The sequence below is a fragment of the Manis javanica genome, chromosome 10 (genome assembly GCF_040802235.1).
Source record: "Manis javanica isolate MJ-LG chromosome 10, MJ_LKY, whole genome shotgun sequence".
Taxonomy (NCBI): Eukaryota; Metazoa; Chordata; class Mammalia; order Pholidota; family Manidae; genus Manis; species Manis javanica.
Window position 1 is genome coordinate 98284456 of NC_133165.1, and position 22552 is coordinate 98307007.

At 37.5% G+C, this 22552-nt stretch overlaps 2 protein-coding genes across 12 annotated transcripts in view; one reads left to right on the top strand and one right to left on the bottom strand.

Annotated features, from left to right (window-relative positions):
* Window positions 1-1435: 1435 nt before the first annotated feature.
* Window positions 1436-20542, bottom strand: IKBIP (IKBKB interacting protein). 3 transcript variants are annotated; one of them, XM_037023086.2, is made up of 5 exons: window positions 20343-20542; window positions 19974-20157; window positions 12745-12862; window positions 8265-9093; window positions 2303-2466 (listed from the first exon to the last, which is right to left on the bottom strand). In XM_037023086.2, exons 1-5 carry the CDS (start codon window positions 20524-20526, stop codon window positions 2453-2455), a joined length of 1329 nt encoding a protein of 442 aa, XP_036878981.1. In that variant the 5' UTR covers window positions 20527-20542; the 3' UTR covers window positions 2303-2452. The 3 variants fall into 3 exon arrangements, with proteins under 3 accessions (XP_036878983.1, XP_036878981.1, XP_036878982.1); XM_037023088.2 differs by lacking the exon at window positions 8265-9093 and having other exon boundaries at window positions 1436-2466; XM_037023087.2 differs by lacking the exon at window positions 2303-2466 and having other exon boundaries at window positions 5536-9093.
* Window positions 20543-20655: 113 nt separating this feature from the next.
* APAF1 (apoptotic peptidase activating factor 1) overlaps window positions 20656-22552 on the top strand; it is an 80423-nt gene continuing 78526 nt past the window's right edge. For 4 of the 9 annotated variants that reach the window (XR_001855539.3, XR_005062591.2, XR_005062592.2 and 1 more), the window contains exon 1: window positions 20660-20973. The gene's annotated coding sequence lies outside the window, so the exon portion shown is untranslated. Of the gene's footprint in view, window positions 20974-21152; window positions 21348-22552 lie in introns of all 9 variants that reach the window. The other 5 variants (XR_012121532.1, XM_073213665.1, XM_017675623.3 and 2 more) reach the window with 3 other exon arrangements.

Consider the following 22552-nt stretch of genomic DNA (forward strand, 5'->3'; position numbering starts at 1 on the left):
ATTTACCATAATCTCTGGCTTTTTGTGGGTAAGGAATTCTGGAGCATCTCTGCTGGACTCTCAGGCTCTGGGTCTCAAAGTTACAGTCAGATGGTAGTTCTGGGGTCATCTCCAAAGGCTTTTTACTCAATCTAGGTTGGAGAGCTGCAGCTCCCTGTTAGTGACTGGTTCAGGGCTTCAGAGCAGCTGGATTTAGTTCAGGGCTCTGAAGTGGAGTCAGGCAGAAGCTGGATCATTTTTAGGACGTGGCTGTGGAAGTCAGCATCACTTCTATTAAACTCTTGGTCACAGCCTGAGTTCCAGAAGACCAAATCCCAGCTTCAGGATAAAGGAATGTAGACTGGACTCCACCCACACTGGGAGGAGTGTCGGTCACTTTGTAAGAAGAGCCTGTGGGTTGGATGGTACCGTGGATTTGAAAACCAAGATAAGCATTTCAGCCATCCTTCGCTATGAGGCAGATTTCTGCTGTCACGGTCTCAGGATTCAAATTTTCAAGACAATAGATTTTATTTGTGGGTATTGGTACAATGTATGATATGTTCAAGCTGTCAAGGATTGCCTATCTAGTTAAAGGTATTTTAGAGCTATTTCTGAGAGAATTTCACCTGCAAAGTTCAATTAAAACCACTTAAACTTTTGTGAATTCCCATTTCACATTTTAAAATGTCTTCATACTGAAAGAGTATCTATAATCAGGAAGTTTTAACATTTTTTCACATGTGGTTTAATGTCAATTCTATAAAGCAGAACCCAGTGGGATGAGTGTACAGAATGAGTAGTTTAGTTGAATTAGGCCATAATGCTGGAACATGACAGCATTGCATAATAGTTTCCAGAGGGATCAAATGATTCAAATTTTCTAAGCAATTAAAATTCTAAGAAAGCCTGATTTTTGCTAAATGATGCAGACCTAGTGACATGTACAATAAAATTGACTAGTAGAACAAGTCACAGCTTCTCTATTTTGTGAAAGCTTGAAATGTTCTGACCATGTTTTAAAATAACTTCTATGATACCATTTTTGGGATAGAAATGTCCACAATGTTCATGAATTTGGACTTATGGCAGTTTTGCTGCTAAATTATGTACTTTCTTAAGTTATATAATCATTGTTCACACAATTTTTCTGTATCATTTATGAGGTAAATCACAAATGTTAAAAATCCCAGACACCACATAGTTAAGAAACTTTGAGGAATCTAGTTCACAGCTGAATGTTGTTCTCCTGATCCATCAGAGAATGATGTGGTACCTTAGTACAGGAGCTGCTACTCACAGCTCCTACCTCACTTAACTTTCTGTTGAATCATGCCTTTTTGACAGCCCTGACTTAACGTCTCTGCCAGTTCTCCAGTTAGGGCCCCAATCACACATTATGCTCTCTGGCAGTCAGGGCAAGTGGGGATTCGGATTTTGCCGCATCTAGGTTTCCCAATGCTAGACTGGCAGATCCTGCTTCTCCCTTGGTGTTTTAGTGTGTGTTTTAAGTGTCAAGATAATGATGTTCTTGTTATATAAAGTTCAAGTATATGTTTTCACATACTTATTTTGGAAAACGAGGTGCACAATGCTTTAATATAGAACTCAAAATACAATAAAGTACAAAATGGTATTAACTCCAAAATTCAATGATTTCTGACTTGTCAGGCTTTTTATGACAGTGGTCTTATTTTTTAAAAAGTTCAGTCTAATCTAAATAACATAAAACTAATCCATATCTGAAATGTGTGCTATTTCATCTTTTATATCTTTAATTTCAGCATGGACTATTGTTAAGTTAGATATTTTTTCATTTAAGAAAGCAATTTCTTTCTCTCTTTGTAGTAAGTCAGTAACCAATCTCCCAATGCGTAGTATTAAATCATTTACCAATGGTTCCAAACGGGAAAAGTCCTTCTTTAGATTATACACCTTTGGTTTCAGATCATTTGCAAAAGTCACTGTCTTCAGAACTTTAGCTCTGTCACTTTCTAAGCTTAAAAACCTATCCGTGTGTTTGTTGAAATCATTCTTTAGCTCTGAAAGTATGTTCTTAACAGAGTTAATTCTTTGTGAATTTTCAGATGCTGTTTTCCGGAGCATTGCTGTTCGGTCAATGCTACTTGAAAGAAGATCACCTATGTTTTTCACTGTATTTTTTTCTACTTTTTCTATTTTATTTTCTAGTTCTTGCACAGAGTCTGTCAATGATGTTACATCCGTTACTAAACCTGAAATACGTCGTAGGTCTGTCTTTATAGTTGTAATCTTGAGACCAATATCTTTTGCCATGGAAGTTATATTCTGGTCTACTTCTGTAACTTTTTGAGAAAGACCTGTCAAGTTGTTGTTCAGTGTATCCTGTTTTTCAGTTATCCTGTTAGACCAAGTTTTCACCTCATATATTTTCTCCTGTAGACGCTTTAGGCGAGTAATTATTTGAAAAGACTTCAATTTTTCCATGAAGGCTTCAGACTTCTGACACTATAAGAAAATATAATACCACCATAATTAATTGATTAAAGGCTTAATATTTAAAGTTCAACTTAAATTTTATGTTGTGCTATTTTTAACTATAATTTCACTGCTTTCCTAGAAAGCATTTGATAAAAGATGTATTAAGTGTACTACTAATGAATAAGAAGGAAACCATTAGCAAAATTTCATGTTACTGGAAAAGGTGTTTTTCAGCTATTATTTTTCACCATCAATTCTCTGTACAGTGACAAAATGAGCTAAATGAAGGACAGTGATGTATTTTTTCAGTTGCTGGAGTAAGGAGGAGAAAACCTCTAGATGAGCTTTGGTAGATTTGGGGGGGGTCAAGGCAACATAACTACTGAAACAAGTTTGTACAGTAGTTATTATTTCAAGTGCTAGAATGAAGGGACCAATGTCCAAGACTGTGTGTATACACTTTATTGTCCTAATTTATGAATAATTTTCTGGGGTATCCATGAGACCTTGACTAATTCAATTAACTAACTAATAAGCTGTTAGACATGCCAAGTGTAAGGGACATAAAAGATGAGTACAGTTTGGGTTGTGACCCTAACTTGGTAGTTTAGATATGTAAAAAGCAAACAAAAAACTATCTCCAAGTTCTAAAATTTTGATTCCAATACAAGCGGCTCCCAAATTTTATACATTTCAGTATCATCCTCCTTCCCCACAGTCTATTGTATACTTACATACCTCTAAATTGTTTTGGTTTAACTTGGATACATTAACCTATGAACATTATGAGCCACAGCTGTCTGGCAACATGTTTTGAGTTGTTTTTGTTGGTGGTGGTGTCTGCGTGTGCATGTGTGCGTGTGTTTGCACACAGTGTTGGAAAAGTTGAATATTTGAAATTTTATTGCATTGTGTCATCAGTTAATAAAAGTAAGAGGGAAAGGGAAAAATTTAAACTTTAAGCTCTTTTTCTAGGAAAGCATTTTAAAATGGAAATTGCCTATAGCTTTCTACTAATAATAAAAACTAGTTTGATTCAACATTTATTGTACAGTATGTGCTACATAGTCAGGAACAGTCTGCTTTCAGGGAGGTTGTAATTTAGTTTGGGAATGAAAATGACAATAAATTAAAATTTATAAAACAATTAAAAACATGCAGGCTGAGAAACATTTTTATAAAATAAGATATGCAGTTTCATCTAAAGACATCAAGTTTTTTCCAAAGTAATTGTGTATTTCTCATACATACATACATATATATATTTTTAATGAATTACCTTTCTTAAATTGCATCTGACTGGTTTACTCAGCTAACCTTTTGAGATTACTTTGCTAACTTAACTTAGTTGTATTTAATGCAAATAAAAATTTAATACGCTTATAATACTATTTTTATAGCAGCCTAAAAAGCAGCTATATAGATGTGCAAAATGACAAGCTGAAATGGGGGCCGAACAATTGAAAGCAGTAACTCCCCCATCTCATCTCATCATATATATTTGTTTTAAAAATATATTTAGTATTTTTATCCTCAGTAGGCTTTCCTATGTCAGTTATTGGTGGGGGATGTGGCCCAAAATGTTTTTTGGTAGGAGTTAAGTGAAAATGTTTCTGTGTATATGACATTAAAGAATGGCCACAAATAGGAAGGAAACGTGGCAATTGCAAAAGCATGTTTTATTTGTAAGGGGAAAGTTTTGCAATAAAGTACACTTGCTGAGACTCCCAAGAGTGAAAGAAGCAGTAGCTTATTTCATCCATTTCATTACTAGATTATTGCTTATTAATGTATCTACTCTCCATAGAGTAAATGTAGCTTAATAGCATTACACAATTAAGACTCCTCAGAAAGCTTAGTAGATTCTTAGAAGGATCAGATCATTGAAAAGCTGCTAGTAAGCTTCTTTGTTTTACGTGATAGCGTATAAAGCAATTTATCATAAACTTCTATTTAAAATATAAACTCAACACAGTATAGGAATAGTCTAGAAATTGTTTTACTGAGTTATTTTAAAAAATTATTTGGGGCTTGTTTAAGCTATTGGCCTAGAATGGACGGAGGAGTTTGGAGAGTCTTATCAGTAACTCAAAAGGTTCAGACATAAAAATTTTTGAGTATTTACCAAGTATCTATCATACATGTAAGGTACTAAGCTAGATGCTATCCTGTAATGTTAAATACTGTCTAAACCTACAAGCATAGCAACATGGCTCAAGGGATTTATTTCTGGGTCCAATTGGCCTTCCAAAAGCTTTACTGAAGAGTTTTTGAAAATGTACTAAAGGACCTAACAATTTTATTGATCTCTAAAATTTAAAACCACATAAAACTAGAAGGGATCTTAGAAATTATTTGGTACAATTCTCTCATGAAAAAACTGAGCCCCCAGATAAAGTGTCCAAGAACACAGAGTGGCAAAGCCTAGATTGGAAGATTCCGGTGTAGGGTTCTTTCTTCACCATAGCTTTCCCACTCTCTCCTAAGCATATACTGATTCCCTCTTAGTGCCTAAACAATTTTAAGTCAGTTGTAACTTCAGTGACTTACACTCTAGCTTAATGGTGACATGCAGTGGATACATTTAGCTGAACTACAGTTTTTTGAATTCTCAAGATAGTTCTGACAAGTTTTTTGTTATTTTTTTCCTCCCCTGATTGAATAGCAGCAGGTTGCATTGTGTAGCGGGAGTTCAGTGGCTTTTGTAGTTGAACAGACCTAGGAGTGTGATCGCAGGCTTCTTAATCTTCCTGAGCCTCAATTTCCTCCTCAGCTGGCAAAGCTGTGGTAAGAATTAGTGATGATCCATGCAAAGTAGGTGGCACAGTTACTGGTACATGGCAGGTACTCAGTACACGGAGCTGTTAGGATGATGATGATGTAGGCCCCAGCAGTATTTGACGTGTACTAGGCTCCCAAAGGTTCTTCCCTGCTGTGTAAAGCTGGGATGGAGCGTGTTGAATAGTATTAAGTTAATAGCCCACAGCTGAACTTAAAACAGATGCTGGCTGAGTTTGCAGAGCTTTTGCCAACTGCCAAGTATGAAGTGAGTCTAAAAAAATTTTTTTTAGTGTGTTTAGTGAACTTATAGCATCATTTTATAATGACATTAAGCTCTGGTCAAGATTATACATACAAAAGTCTACAATTAGGTTGAGATGAAAAATAATGCCATTAACTTTGTATCTTACAAGTTTAGCTTTCTATAGAATATAGGTTAATAAATTAACATTTTTCATTATAAAATATAAAATACACTTAACAGCTTCTAATCATTAGGCAAAGTTTAAAGAAAGCACTACAAAAATACATTTAAACTTTACATCTTAAGGTTAAAAAATTAGGTGTTTCGTAAAAAAAAATTAGGTGTTTTGTAGAAGTGATTTATTTCAGCTAAATCAAAAAGTGCCCAGTGCTATCAGAAATTGATGTAAAATTTATTATCAATTACAAAGATGCAAAAATGTATCCTAGAATATGGTAATCTTCCTTAAAAGAAAGACAATAATATTATTTAATATTTGATGCACAAGAAAGTTTTTTAAAATTTCAAGTGTCTGTTAAGTGAATGTAAGAAACAGAGGAAGACAAATTAGGTACAGTAGTCCCCGCTTATCCACAGGGCATATGTTCCAAGACCCCCAGTGGATGCATGAAACTGGATTGTACCAATCCCTATGTATAATGCTTTTTCCTATACATATATACCTATGACAAAGTTTAATTTATAACTTAGGCATAGTAAGAGATTAACAATAATAGACAATTTTAACAATATGCTATAATAAAAGTCATGTGAATGTGGTCTCAAACTCTTATTTTGTTGTATTCATGCTTATAATGATGTGAGGTGATAAAATGCCTACGTGATGAGATGAAGTGAAGTGAATGACAGGTACTGTGATGTAGTGTTAAGCTACCACTCACCTTCTGATGGTAGGTCATCAGAAGGAGGACCATCTGCTTCTGGACTGCAGCTGACTGCAGGGAACTGAAACAGTGGAAAGTGAAGCCGAGGATGGGGGGGACTACTGTAGGTCTCAGTCTCTCTAAGGACAACTTTTTATAGGAAAACCTCTGAGTAAAAGAATGTATGCATGTGTATAAACAGAGACCCAACAGTTTTCTCCTGAAATACAATACAGCATTTGGTGTATCAAACCTAGTGATAGGCCAAAAATATATACATAAAAGTGAAGAGTACAAGAGATCACATCTGCTTTGACAGGATGGAGATTAGAACAACAGTCCCTGCTTATTTTATTTTCTTAGCATGAAAATAAAAGCAAAATCCAATTTTGCCTGTGCACATAGATGAGAACTTAAGACATTCGAAGTCAAGAAATGTAATGTTTTCTGAAATAAATGCTGTGCCCCTTAATAGCAGCACTCTTCCAGGTTTGTTTTTATGACCTGTGGCTGACTACCATAAGCACTCCTAAACTCAAAAGTAGAACTTGCTTGGGATTTTCTTCCAAAAAGGTGCAGTTACATCATAAAACGACCTGACCACAACTAATTTCTGTAACCGCTTTCAAGTTCTTTGTGTTTAATTCCACTGAAATTGCATTATAAAACTGGGAATACAGTTGGTTATTGATAAGAAGAAACAAGAACAGTACTTCCATGTGCAGTCGACTCAGTTTTCAACAGCAAGCTTGGACACTTGATAAATCAGCTTACCAATAAAAGTCATGTGATCTTCCAATCCTGCACACTTCTAATTATTATTGGAAAAATCCAACTAGCCCTCCCCTTAATCTCATCTCAGTATGTCCATTCTTACTCCTTGTGACTCCATTATATAATTTTGTGTAAAATAAAGTCACTATGTAAAATGAATTTGGTTGGATAATTTGTTTGGGGACTCTAACAACATACTTTTAATTACCATAATTACAATTTCTCATTATGCTGCTTTTTCCTCTTTAAATAGGCCACAGGCTTACTGGTATACTTTTTATTGTAAGTAGAAAAATATATCTAGAGATTATGTATGTAACAAACTCTAGAGTCTATAACACAGGTAGAACCTTAAAAAAAAAGCCCAGGTATATGAAGATAGTCCAAGGAAGTTTCTTCAAAGCATACACACTTAATTCATATGAAAAGCCTTCAATAACAACATATCTACTCCTCTTTAAAAATTCTTACAAGTATCTGTAACAGTTTGGAACCTTAACAAAAAGTAAAAACATTTCCCAGGCTCCATAGTTTTCAAAAAGTGCATATTAATTCATAATGAAGTACTCCAGGCTCTCCCTTGGGCATGTTTTTTTTTTTTAGATAAAATTCCTATTAACCTGGTTGTCTGGATTCTTGGCCTGCAAAATTACAAAGGAAATGAAAAACTGGCTTAAGCAGGCATTATCACCAACCAACCTACAGTAAGATCAGGTCAGTGGGTCACCTTTTCAGGTAACAAAAAAGGTATAGTAGACATACGTTTGAAAAAAAACAGGTCATTTCGTGAGGAGGTAAACACTCCTCAATAGCTTCTAGAGGTATTAATGTATTTAGATCCAGTATAACTGGTGAGATTCATAATGATGTCCATTCATTATTAGAAAAACTTTAAAAAATATTAAGTATATTGATTTAAAAAGTGGGGAAATATATATTTTAGAAATATTCTTATTTAAAATGGTTAAAATGAAATGTTTTATTGCTTAAAAAGATAAGCTTTGGATGTATGGATAATTCATCTGTGTGGACATCTCACTAGGATAAAGTGAGATATCAAAATAGCACAAAAGCATAGAACTCATCAATTTATGTATAACAATGTGACTCATCAGAATAAATGTAGTGCATTTAAAACTCACTATCAATTTTTCCTTCATTTTCTAGATTATAATCTTCTAAAGTTCCCTTTTCTCTTGTACTTGAATAGACTATAAAATCATGAACTTTTCCTTTTAGAACATCCAGTTCATTTTGCATCTTTAATATGCTATTATCATACTGAATTCCTTCAAGGGTTTTCTGCATCTCCATTATTTCAGAGACTGCTTTCAGCATGTCATCTTCCATATTAAACATCTGAGTAGTCAAATCTTCCATTTTCTTTTCTGTCTCTATCAGATCCTGAGAGACTCTCAGAACAGAGCGAATAGCACTTTCAATTGTTGGCAAATGTGTCTTGCATTCTTCAACTTTGGGTTCATAGTTGGACAGTTTATTAGTCAGGTCTTCGTCTCTGGCAAAGAGGGCATGCTGCTGCTCTTCTAACTTTTCAACTGCTATTGTATCAGAGACAAGCTGCTCCTCTACTCGCAGAAGATCCTCTTCTTCTTGTCTTTTTACTGTTCTAATGTTTCTCAGTGTGCTGTCTTCCAAATCTTTTAGCCTTTCAGTAAGCAATTTTATTCCTTGTTCAGCTGAGTTAATTTGGACAGTAACTTGAGAATGTATGTGTTTTGATTCTGATTTGAAAATATCTGTATTAACATTCATTTCTTCTAGGCTTCTCTTCCAGATATCTGTAACATTCTGGAATTTCTTATTAAGGCTTTGCATCTTTTGAGTGAGCACCTCTTCACTACTTTGAATGTCATGTAAGATACTCTGGAGGCTGGATACTTCCTGCTCAAACTGGGTCACCAAAGACATGGATGATGTAGCTTCCTGCAGGACACTTTGAGTAGACTCAAGCTGCATTTGTAACACAAAACAATTCCCAAGGCTACTTAATAACTTTTATATTTCAGAAACATACTTTAACAATCACCTGTCTAGTTCAAGTTCTGAAGATGTCTAAAATATCCAAGTATACCACAATCATACTGACAAAAACATTTATTACTTTAATAATTATTTTAACATATTTTAAACAAATTTAATAGGTTAGCACTTTGGTAGATAAACATATACTTGAACCTATAATCTCAAGCATTTGTGCATTTCCATGGAGGAATATTCAGGAGAGTCATAATGTTAAAGAAGCCTAAAGTATATCACATTTCCCACTTTTTTTACTTCAATGGAAAGCAACTCAGTTGTCATCCTTACGATAATTTGGCTTTTTAAGGAACTTTAAGTTGGTAATAAAATTTGTTAATTTTCCTAAATTCTACGATTCTGGAAAGCTCCTGCCTGAGAAAAAAACTGATCTCTTGCAGAGAAGGTACCAAAATCAGATCTTTATATACATCACAAAAAAGAAATGAATGAAAAAAACCTGTTTGGTGAGATAACTCATGTCAAACAATAAAGTATTCTAAGGATCTTTTAATTATAGTAAGCTCCTGGCATTTCCTAATATGGGTCTGGAATATAGAAGGGCCAAGTGGCCCTCTTTTAGTCATAGATTACAGCCTTAGAGATTACAGGAAGGCCTAGAAATGACCATTAATTTATCAAATGTTTGCAGTATTGTGTTAGAGACACAATACTGTACAAGACACAGTTCTGCCCTTATTCAGCCTAATTTAACTGAGAAGAAAACAGTCTATATGCACTGTAGCAGTAAAAGAGCTATAGAAGCACTTGCATGGAGCATTCAACCAAAACTTTGATGATCAAGGAAAATGTTCTGGAAGTATTATCTAACATCTGCTTCCAGTTACCTCCTCCCTAAATCATCCTACACACTACAGCCAGATTAAGATTTTAACAGCTGCTATTATACATCATGGTACTACATAAAAAACCCACTATGTTTCCTAATGGTTCTAGGATAAAGTCCCAAACTCCATAACCTCTAAATGCTATTCTTCCTGCCCCTTTGCTTAGCTAAATTCTGTGCTTCCTTCAGGCAGGACTGAAGGCTCAGACCAAATCTCAGCCCCTCAGGGCAGCATTCTTCCCCAGCCCTAGCCCTGACCACCCAAATGCCCGTAGCAACTATAGTATTACATAATTTGCCACCTGTTTGGCATTTTGCACATATAATTTTAATTTTTGAGTGTTCACTCTGCGCCAGACTTTGTTCTAGACACTGGACATAAAAATATAGATACAGTATACTCCCTGACGTCACAATTTGATAGGGGAGGTAGTGTTTTGGATCTTTTACATTATATATTTTTCTAGAGTCCCAATAAGATTTATTAAGTATCCTCTGTTCCATTATTAGGCACTAGGGATACAGTCATAAAAGACAGCATTTGCTCTAAAGAGCGGTAAAAGAGACAAACAAAAAAAAATCACAACAGATTATGATTCATGTCATGAGAATGGATGCATACAGGAGAGATCAGAAGTCTGACGGCAATTAGGAAAGGTTTAGAAGCGACTCGGAAATCTGACTCTAACAGACTGATGTGTTAGCCAGGTTAAGACATGAGAACTTCTGAATTCCTTCAGGGAAGAGATCATGTCTTATGCCTTTTTGCAGTCCCGTATCTCATATGTTTGTTGATGCTAAGGAAGCAGAATGGCCATAAACCTTTTGAGCCCATCCCAATCAAGACCTGAAGCAGTTTCAGGTGATAGCTAGGAGCAGTGTGCAACAGTACTAATATAGCAAGACTACTCTGAAGCCTTGTTTAAAAATTGTTTTTAATGTACACACATAGCCATAATACAAGTTCCTTTAAAACTCAATTCTGCGAACTACCTGTACATTGATAATATTAGGTTTAGTTAGGTTTTATTAGCAGCATATATTTGTTCTTATTAGCATTTTGAAGGAGCAAACTTATCTTCATTTAAGGTAACTTCCTGTTTACACTGTTCACTACAGCCTCATTGTAATTTGGACGTAGTATGCTCCAATAGACCCCAACTACAAGGTCAACTTTCCAAGACAATAAAGGTCTTAAGGTTTAATCTGCAAATATATAGTGACTAGTATACTACAATAACTAGCATTTATGGGCTGCCAACATATTCTTAGAGTTTTTCATTTTTTTAAAAAGAGCCAACACCTTAAATTTAGTACTGCATTAAAGTTTTCATACATATTGTATCACATCTGATCCTTATAAAAATCTTGTTATTTTCATTTAATAATGATGAAAGAGGCCAAGAAACATTAAAATGATTTTGCCAAGGTCATACCATTGTGATAAGAGCCTACACCTTGCTTTCCCCTCCTGCAATATGCTGGCCTTTCAAGCCAGCTTTGTGAAAAGGCAGCTATTGTTAAATCACATATAGGGCAGACTGGGAGAAAGAGAGCTATGCAAAGACTGAATATTTCTGGGATCCTATGATGATATTTAAAAAACATGCTTCAAAAAGCATTTAAATTGCTACCAAATTTTTCATTTAAAAAGGGTATCTTCCTTCAAAATTTGTTTTCGATAGCTTTTAAGTACATGAAGATTCTATCTCCTGAAATGTTTTCTTGTCATTATGTTCCCTCTGATGAGAGGCTCCCAACAATTCTAACCAGATTCTAACTTGAGCCCTAGGTCAGAAATACCAACGCCTGCAGGTCTATGCCGCTCCCTGCCGGAGGCCCCTAAACTCATCTGCCTTGGCATCTCCCAGCCTGTGTGGGCTGCGAACTTTTCATCCATGGCTTTTCTCCTTTAGAGGACTATAACTAATCCTGGGGCATGAGGCTACAGGAATTTACACCCTCTATTTCATTTCTGCCTAGTTTTATAACATCCTTGCTCACTGTTGCCAAGTTCTTGTCTACCTTATAACACAAATAAAGGTTTAGTGAATGAATAAGTGAACACGCAAGGCATTTTTCCAAAGATAGCTTGGTCTCTGGTAGCCAGAGAAGGCCCACATGATGCCTTATTGATTGCCACTGACCCTCTCCCAAGTAGTTAAAACTTTTTTATCTGTCTCACATTTCTAAGAATCATAGTAATAAGCACCTGTATTTGCAGCTTGAAGAAACATAACATAGACATGGATTTAATTTGGCTAGAAAATCAATATTCATTTATTTAATTGTAATTAAATCAATGTTTTATTTTATCATTGATTTATTTTTGGATTAGTCATTCTTAAATACATATGTATATATGCTTACTAAATGGAAAGTAAAGGGGGAAAAAAAACAATGGATCTTTGCCCAACAAGTGCTGGTTCTATTCTAATTTTATACCTGAAGATCAATTTCATTTTCAGTGCTCTAGACACTTGACACTTAAATAGAAAACTGAGGTCACATCAGTATGAACATATTAGTCTTTTTAAACAATAACGTTTGTTTATAAACACAATCCTGTCCTTTCAAAATGTAACCTGAATCTAAACTGGATTGAAGGGAGAAAGTGAAGAGGTAGGAAGAACAATGAGAGTTAAAATAGTAATGGCTTTAACGGCAGGAAAAAAGAAGCTATGAATTGGGGTAGAAGGGTGGTAGTGGGGAATAATAATGGAAAAATTAATAATTACCTTTTCTGAAATTAAACCGACTGAACTTTGAAGCCTTTGGAACTCCTTGGTTTCTATTTTCAGTAACTGGTATTGGTTTTCTATCCTTGCAAACTTCTCCGACTGCTGAAATACAAACCTGGAAAAGACAAAAAAAAAAAAAAATCACTACCACCTAATTCATGACCACGTTAAGCTTGAATTTTAATGGTGTATTTTATACCCACATAAAATCTGGTATAAGCAGTAGTAGCTTTTATTGGTTGATTTCAACAAACTGATGGAGAGCCCGCTATATGGTTAGGTACTGGTTTAACTGAACTACTCATAAAAAGACAAGTAAAACTGCCTCTGTTCAAGTTGACAGCCTAGAGAGAGAGCTGGTATGATATCATAAGAGATGTATGCACAAGAAATACTTTGCAGGAAGAAACAGTGAATTATTTGGAACAAGATATGTGGTCTCTACTATTTTTCTCAAGGTTATATCTGGGGAATATCTAGAAAATAAGTGTTTTTACAATGAAATGTAGAAGCAAGAGTTACCTATGTAAAAAAACCTATTTTTAAATTAAAATGTGGGAGAAGAAAAACATGTAGTGAAGTGGAAGAGAGAGGTAAAGATTAGAAGTAAAATAACAGGAGTGAAACCTGTGAAAACAGGAGTCATTGACAAAATGACAATAAAACACACTTATTACAAGGTGCAAATCCCTACAACTGATTATATGCAACAAAACGGGAGTCATGTGGGTGTAGTTTAGATACTACTCTAAAATTGGAGTGCATTCTTTATCTGGTAAATACTAAAGGACAGAGGGGTAAAAAAGTTATTTCAATCTTAAAAAAAATAAATGTTTGTGCAGGACTTGAAATGAATAAGCACACACACAAAAAAATGCTTTGGATCTAACACCATTTGGTTTAATCTACTTTGACTCAATTCTTTGGGAATCAGAAAAAGCAGCAGTTGAAATTCTCTGTATTTTCTGAGTCATCAAAAAGTGGGGCAGCAACATCACTAGTCATCAGAGAAATGCAAATTAAAACCACAATGAGATATCACCTCACACCAGTAAGCATCGCCACAATCCAAAAGACAAACAACAGCAAATGTTGGTGAGGTTGTGGGGAAAGGGGAACCCTCCTACACTGCTGGTGTGAATGTAAATTAGTCCAACCATTGTGGAAAGCAGTATGGAGGTTCTTCAAAATGTTCAAAATAGAAATACCATTTGACCCAGGAATTCCACTTCTAGAAATTTACCCTAAGAATGCAGCAGCCCAGTTTGAAAAAGACAGATGCACCCCTATGTTTATTGCAGCCCTATTTACAATAGCCAAGAAATGGAAGCAACCTAAGTGTCCATCAGTAGGTGAATGGATAAAGAAGATGTGGTACATATACACAATGGAATATTATTCAGCCATAAGAAGAAAACAAATCCTACCATTTGCAACAACATGGATGGAGCTAGAGGGTATTATGCTCAGTGAAATAAGCCGGAGAAAGACAAGTACCAAATGATTTCACTCATATGTGGAGTATAAGAATGAAAAACTGAAGGAACAAAATAGCAGCAGAATCACAGAACCTAAGAATGGACTGACAGTTACCAAAGGGAAAGGGACTGGGGAGGATGGGTGGGAAGGGAGGGATAAGGGTGGGGAAAAAGAAATGGGGCATTACGATTAGCATGTATAATGTAGGGAGGGGCATGGGGAGGGCTAAACAACACAGAGAAGACCAGTAGTGATTCCACAGCATTTTACTACGCTGATGGACAGTGACTGTAATGGGGTTTGTGGGGGGGAGTTGGTGAAGGGGGGAGCCTAGTAAACATAATGTTCTTCATGTAATTGTAGATAAATGATAACAACAACAACAAAAAAAGTGGGGCAGCATAACCTTACAAACAAACTGCCTAAATCAGAGTATATAGACCAGTGGTTCAAAAGCTTTTCAGCGTAACTGAATTACCCGGCAGCTTTAAAATAGTCTGATGCCTGGGTCCTACCAAATTCTGACTTAATTGGTTTGGGATGTGACTTGGCTATTGGAAATTTAAAAAGCTTCCCGAGTTATTCCAGTGCTCAGCCAATATGAGAACCACTAATTGATACTGTTTTGTGAAAATGACTTCCACTGAAAGACAATTTAAACATCCCAAAACTCAATGGAGGGGTGAAAGACGTTTGCACTTTGTGCATCACAGCAAAGGTGCTGATGTTTCAAACCCATAAATGTCATCACTAGTCTGTTGCTTTAAAACTGTCCAAAACAAAATGGATTTTTTGCTTTTGCAGCAACTATCCAGTGTTGGATGAAATACATGTCTTTTGATTACGTTTAATGTCTATCCTAAGACAGTGAATTAAATAAGCCAAGGTTATATAATTAGCACAGACTGACTTTTCTCCTGTGTGGCCAATAGGAACTTTTAAACAAAACTCTGTCATTTGAAAGCACCATTATCCTAGTTTTCAAAGATGTATGTACAGACTTACTCTTTTGTGGTTTCATTCTTGGCTTTTAAGAGGTTCTTTTTAGAGTATGGGCTTATCCCAGATCAGCAAAGACAAGGATAGATGACTCTCAAGAAATAAGTCTAATTTCAGGGACTAGATATATCAGCATTACTATACCTCAGGGATTGGCCTACTGATCATTGTGTATTAAAAAGAAAATCATTATTATAAAACTGGCTTTTTGTGAAGATTGACCCACGACAGTAATGTGTTACAGGAGTTTTCACTTCATTAAATATTTTAGGGTTGTCTGTCCATTTCTCTTCAAAATTTAAATATTAAGCAAGCTTGAAGAAAATGATGTCATTTTAGTGGAAATAATCATCTTTGGTGATAAATGTAGGTTTTTGTCAGCTTCTCACTGAAATTAAAAATAAAAGATTTACCACGGCTACCTATGAATAGTACACATAAGAAGAGACAAGCATGAAGTTGACTTTATGCTGGTAATGAAGAAAATGAGAAGTAATTTATTTGTATGGTGCTGAGTTACATTTATGTTGTAGTCAGATGTGCCAGACACTATAAAGTACCTTATAAATACTAGCCCATTTAATATTAAGGAAGAGGTTGATGTTTCCAGAAGCCAAAAATATATTGAGAGAAAGCACTTTCAATTCTGAGAAACTGATTTTTGAAATTGGCATCTAAGCCCAAATTGCTTGTTTCCTTTTTATGAGTCACAGGCATCTTCTACCAGGGGCAGTTCAGGCACTCCTTGCTCTCTATGTACCACAGTTTAGATGAGATGGACAATTAGGGTCTGCTAAGGACTGTAACTTGTAGTTAGAAAAGGACTATAAATACTTCAGGACTAGGGATTTCTATTTTTAGGATCTTGGCCTCTTGGGAGGCAGCATACATATTGGCTGTGTGTGGAGCTGGGCAACTTTGGCTCTGCTGTTTACTAGCTCTGTAAGCACCCTGGGCCAGTTATTTAACTTACCTTTGCTGTAGTTTCCTCATCTGTTAAGTGGGGATAATAATACTTCATAGGGTTGTTGTAGTGTCTATAGTGTAACATAACAGCTCTTCTCTAAATATCTTGGCCCTTTCTTTTGGACTGCTTTGTACAGCTGCTTTTCCATCCCTCTGACAAGCCTGTAGTGATGTAAAAGATCAGGGCTGCCTCCTTCCTACTTGCACTTGATAAAGGCCCCAGGCCTGTACTCCTTTAACACCAGTTGGGTTTATAGCAAATGAAGGATAGAATGCATGGCGTAGACTACTTACAGGAAGAGAAGCACTCTTACTCTGTTTTGGGGCCTCTTTTCACTATTATAATATGTAAAGGCATTGAAGGTATGGATGGTAGGAAAAAGGGACCTGGCTTACTTGGCTACTTTAGGCTTTACAAAAGGAGGGAAACTTCCTCTTTCATAATCCATTGCAGTCTGCAGAGGCCTCATACTGTCTCAAGGCCCTGTAATACAGTGTGTGCATTTCCTTAGAGTGTTGTCTTTGGATAGCTCTTTCAGGAGCTTAGATGGTGGCAGACAGCTTGAGGACTTAAAGCCACAGGAGTTTTTCTGGCTCTGCTTCAACTTAATAATGAAAAATAGGCAACCAAAGGAAGTTGTTATTATGCACCTTTAGCAAGAAAGGGAGTTCCAGCGTCACTACTAGTGTCAGGACCTATTTAGCCCTATGTTTCATACTATAGCTTCTTTTTCAGCATAATACTGAATGTTCTGGAAAAATATTGATATCCATTTTTACAAAGCAAAAAGGATAACCCTTTTAGGTAAAATCTCACTAACAACTACAACAAACGAGAAATGCAGCTGGCTGAGATTTTGTAGTATAAATGATTTATGGAGAAAGTAATATTAGATGGTAGAGAAAAAAACCTGAATTAGTGGACTGATTCAAGAGCTTTAACTTCTTGTACATAATTATCAAAAATGCTATTAGAAGTTTTATAAAGGTAATTAAAAAATCTGTTGAAATTTCCAAAAGCAACTTAAAATTTTCACAATGGGACTTCCAATTGACTAAATTTCTATGTAATTAAATAAGCTGGGAAGGTTTTGTGTCTCATTTAGTAACTTCACAACTTTCAAACTTTCTAAAAGAAAAATTTCTTCAATCCTCCAATCTGAAAATTTTCCTTCAGAGTTTAGAATGAGCTATGCAAATTAACACTCAGGCCATATAGTTTGGACAATTGTTAACTCCAACATTTTATTGTCATGCTGACATTGGATGACATATGAGAAGATGTTGAGGTATCATACTGCCATTATGCATCATGTCTGTTTACTCTGCCAACAAATATCCGAAGACTGGAGGTTTGAAGACTTGGATGTAATGATGCCTTGAAATCCTCTTTGGGTAGTGGGAGGGTTCTAATTTCTTTTCCCAAATTAATTAGACAAAGTGCGAGAGGATGGTGGCTAGGCTGTGTTTAGGAGTACACAGATAGGCACATATACTCACTGTTGTATTTTAAGAATCAGGACGGTGTCAGTACAGGAAGCAATCAGTAGAGTTGATAGACTCTTAGATGCTTAAGTGTGTGTTTTAGTGGTAAAGCTCTCAATGGCTTTGGTATAATTCCAGGGTGTTTTTAAGTATTTTGAGATGCCAAACGTGTTTTTTATTTGGAAAATGCTTGCAGAAGTCTTACCAGGATAAATTTTCATTCCCAAACTTACTATGAATAAATATTTGCTATAAACACTGGCTGAAGTACATACACTTCAACTCGTGTGGCACAAGATTTCACCAAAGCAATTAAGTACATTATTTAAATAACAATCACACAATCTGCCCATTTTAGAAATAATTGATTGAGCATTGTTTGATTTCATGAAGACACAGCTCAAATAAAACCTTACTACCAAATGTAAGTTGTGTCTTTATTGTTGGCACTAACAGTAATTCCTAGTTGAAGAATCTGCTTTTCAACAATTTTTTTCCTTCATATATTTCTACTAGTGTCTTTCCTGGACAGTCAGTAAATAATTGCAAAGGGGAGTATTTTGTGATGCAATTTATCTCATATGAATATGAATCCTTGGATAGTTATGAGAATAAATTTAGTAACCAAAACCAGTTGCATTAGGTTGCAGAGAGAAGCAACATATACAGATGGTCCCTGATTTAAGACAGTTCAGTTTAAGATTTTTCAGCTTTGTGAACTTTACTGAAAGTGATATGTATTCAGTAGAAACCATACTTCAAATTTTGATCTTTTCCCGGGCTAGTGATATGCTGAACAATACTTTCTGTTGAAGCTGGGTAGCGGAGCCAGCTGCAGCATCCAGTCAGCCACGTGATCACAGGGCACCCTGTCAAAATACTTAGAGACCATACCAGTCTGTACCTGTACAACCATCCTGTTTTTCACATTTTGCATTCAATACATCACACTATACATTCAGTGCTTCATTATAAAATAGGCTTTGTGTTAGGTGATTTTGCCAGCTGTAGGCTAATGTAAGCCTAAAATAGGCTAAGCTAAGTTATGATACTTGGCAGATTAGGTGTATTAAGTGAATTTTTAACTTAAAAGTGTTTTCATCCTGTAATGGGTTCATGGGGATAAAATCATGTAAGTGGTTGAAGAGCTTTATCTTTTGGCCTAAGTTCTACGGCTGAACAACTTTCCCAATAGAAAACGGTTCTTTGTTTATCTAAAGAAGGTTATGCATTTTAAAATATAAGAACACTTTATTTGAATCAGTAAATTAGTACTTATTCTAAGATAAAAAATCAAAGTATTCCCCAAGTAAAGTACCATATTAGTAAAAGAAACAGTATTTTTTTTGGAAGAGATGATTTAACAATCAACACTCACTTTATTGTAACAAATCTTTTATTAACTTTGATTTAGGGTGAATTCATCAGCAAAGTATAATTTAACATTTACTACCATCAAAGTGGTCTAGACTAGAGGCCATCCAAGGTTCCATCTAGAATTCTATTACTCTTGAAGATGAATAGTATCTTCTACTTTAAAAATCAGTGAAAAATGAAGGGAAATTCTGATTTAAAGCTCATCTTGCTATTAAAATGAAATGTTATCCCTAAAGAAAACGATTGGGGAAAATTAAGTAAGTTGATTTTAAGGTTATTTCTAATATTCATTTTTCCTATGACACCCATATATATATAGTTGTTTCCTTGGTTTAAAAACTATCAACGGTTAGTTAATAGGTGGATACAACTGCTATACTTTTGTAGTTTATAGCACTAAAATTCAATCTGTAACTTAGGAATGGACTTTTTAAATTCATAACGCATGCACATTGATCAAAATAGGAGAAATCCTCCAACCTTTGATTATCATTAACGTTGGCTGCTTTGGGATCATAACGGATTCTTTTAAAGTTACGAACATTGCCATTAGGGTGGGGTTGAGGAAATCTGTCCAAGAGGAATGCCCTGCAGACAGAGAGTTAACTGGTTTTAGGAACCGGAAAGCTACCGATGTGCAGTAGGCCCTTAATAAAGTGTGGCCAAGTCTGTATCTCTCGAGAAACGGCTGACTCGTTCCCACACCTTAGCCTCAAGTCCAGTTGAGTGAGCGGGGCACGTAACTAGGACAAAGGAAAAATGCGTTACAAGAAATGAGCGAAAAAGCTGGACTGTCCCTTCTTTGGGCCGAGGCCGGGGAAGAGAAGCCGCAAGTCAGGGATGGGGCTTGGAGGTTAGTGGGGTGCCGAGCCGGGTGGGGCGGGGGCAAAGCGGGGCGCAGGGCCCGGACGTGCACTCACCAGGCCAGGCCCAGGCACATCCCCAGCGACAGCAGGCTCACGCAGGTCCGGGGGTCCGCCCAGCCCCCGCCTCCACCGCCCCGGGCCTCGGGGCTCTTCCCGAGGTCGCCCCGCTTCTCGGGCTCCGCGGAGGCTCCCTTGGGCCCGGACTTCTTCCGGCTCTTCACTTCGGACATGTCTGGTCCTGAGGACACACCCGGAGACGCGTTCTCACCCTGGGGGAGCGGGACGTGGCCTCCGGCGCCTCGGCGGTGGCCGCGCCCCCTCCCGGACTGGGCACCGCCCAGAAGCCAGCCTCTCCCTCACTGGGCACCGTCCCGCAACCCCTCGCCTTGCAGCTCCGCCAGCTGAGCCGGGTGGCGGCCCTACCTCCCCAGCTGGTGCTAATGCTGCAAACTTGAGGCAATCCTGACTCCAGGTGCCCGCGAGCCCCGGGAGCGAGGGGGCGGGGCGGGGCGGGGCAGCGCGCTCCACATGGGGCGCTCCGCCGCCGCGGTCCTGCTCTCGTGAGCGCGGCGCGCCCCCGTGGCTCAGGCCGAGCGCGCTTCCTCATGCGCGCGCGGGCACAGGCCGGAGCGGCAGTGCGCGCGGCGGCGGTCGTGCCCGGGGCTCGGGGTGTGTTTATTTGCGTGCGCGTGCGCGCGCCGTCCAGGCTAGGCGGGCCCGCGGGTTTGACTGCTACCCGGGTGTGAGGCGGAGAGGCGGAGGTGTCGGGTGAACGCGGAAGCTTTATTCCCGGACCGAGCGGCTGCGGGAGCCGGCGGTGAGGAGTGCGGGCGGCCAGCGGCTCGCGAGGTCTTGTAGGGGGGGCAGCCCCGGAGTGGCGCTGGGCTCGCGCCGGGGTGCAGAGCCCGCCGGGGAAGGAGCAGTCCAAGCGGCCCTCCTTCCTTTGTGTCTGGATTGGGGTCGCCCGACGGCCGGGCCGCACCTCTGCGCCCCGAGACTGTGAGGTCCGCCCGCGGGGGTGACACCTACTCCGCCCGGAGCTGCTGAGGCCCAGGTAAGGCACCTGGAGGCCCAGACGTGTCCCGGGGCTGTGCCCGGAGCCCTGCGCTCCCTTGGGAGGCGCCCGTGGCTCTCCGTCTGGGTTTCTTAGTCTGTCGCTGCAGGGCTGCTCCTCTCGGTGAGACTTTGGTGCGAAATGTTCGGTTAAGTTTGCGCCTCGCTTTTCTCCTCCAGCCGGGTATTTTGGATGCTCAATAGCCTATTTCTGGGACTCAATTCTGAGACGAGGAATAATTGATAACCATCCCGCTTTTGTGCCAGGAAGAGAAATTATCTTAAGAGGAAGTAGTCGTTTTCCTGGATGAAATTGCTCTTTACTTTCTATTTTATATCTGTGAAGAGTCTTGACTACGTTTGTGGTTACAAAAGGTAGGATACTGAGAATTTGTTCGGCATATTTCAATTTATGCACAGCTTTAAAACGTTTAAAATTTACGTAGTTTTAACAGGGCTAGGTAAGGTTGGGTATTAGTTTGAGATTGCCAGTGTCCATTTGCTTAGCTGTTGGAGATAACATAAAAAATTCGGTTTTATTTTCGCAAATCTAATTTTATTGCTAAAAATTAATAGACGTTTTATGTTTAAATTGACATCATAAAACTTTATTAAAACTTAAGAAATACAATATCATTGGTCCGAATCGTTAACTTTTCTTTTATCACTTTGATGCTAGTACTAGGGATTTTGTGAACCTTGACTATCATAGGCAAATGTGTACTTCCATGTGTTTTCAAGTGGCACATTTAGCGGCCGTTTAAAAATATGTAGTCACTATTGAGCTGAAAGATGATTGCTTTTCTGTGCACTCTAAATTACTTGCATTTATCTCTTTTTGAACTTAGGACATCACGTTCTAATTACCTTTTAATTTTTCTCTCCCACTAGTTTGTGAATTTTTAAAGGGATATGATTGAATTTTCTCTGTAGAGGCAGGACCTGGCTCATAGGAGGGGCTCAAATCAAATATTTATTGAATGAATAAGTTAACACATTTAGGCACTGTAATGTATTGACTAAAGTTCTGTTAATGTTTTAAAAACTTGCAAATGTACTGATCCGGGCCTTATGTCCATGGAAAAATTTGCATTATATTTGAAATAAAGTTGGTAGAAACTTAAGAGTATTATATTGTAAAGAATATTATTCTTTGTGTCTCCCTAATCCAAGAAATTGTAGGGTATTTTCTGTTTGTTAGCAGCTTAGCTGAAACATTGGCATGGTGAGCATATGAGTTTACCACTGAAGACCTAGAGTTGAATAACTCCATCTTGAGTGAGAATGCAAATTCATGCCAACAATGTTCTAGTTTCATATTGGATGAAGAAAACAGGAAGGTCCTCAACATTAGGACTTAAGTATGATCACTGTTTATAAAATTTTAACTTAAAAGAAGTTTTTATTATAAAAATGATAATGTGTTATCGAAAAAATTAAGGCAGTATAGAAAAGTACAAAAAAGTAAAGGGGGAAAAAATCCCAAAATCTTTCTATTTGGAAATAATCCAAACATTTTGTTGGACAAACTTTTAAACATATCTCTCTGTATTTATGGGATACCAACACATATTTTGTGC

Coding starts and splice junctions, on each gene's coding strand:
- IKBIP (XM_037023086.2), bottom strand. CDS start 20,526: ATGAGGAAGCGCGCTCGGCCTGAGCCACGGGGGCGCGCCGCGCTCACG. Junction 12,863..19,973: donor ATGTGCCTGGGCCTGGCCTG/GTGAGTGCACGT, acceptor TGTCTTTTCCAG/GTTTGTATTTCAGCAGTCGG. Junction 9,094..12,744: donor TCGGTTTAATTTCAGAAAAG/GTAATTATTAAT, acceptor TTACAAATGCAG/CTTGAGTCTACTCAAAGTGT.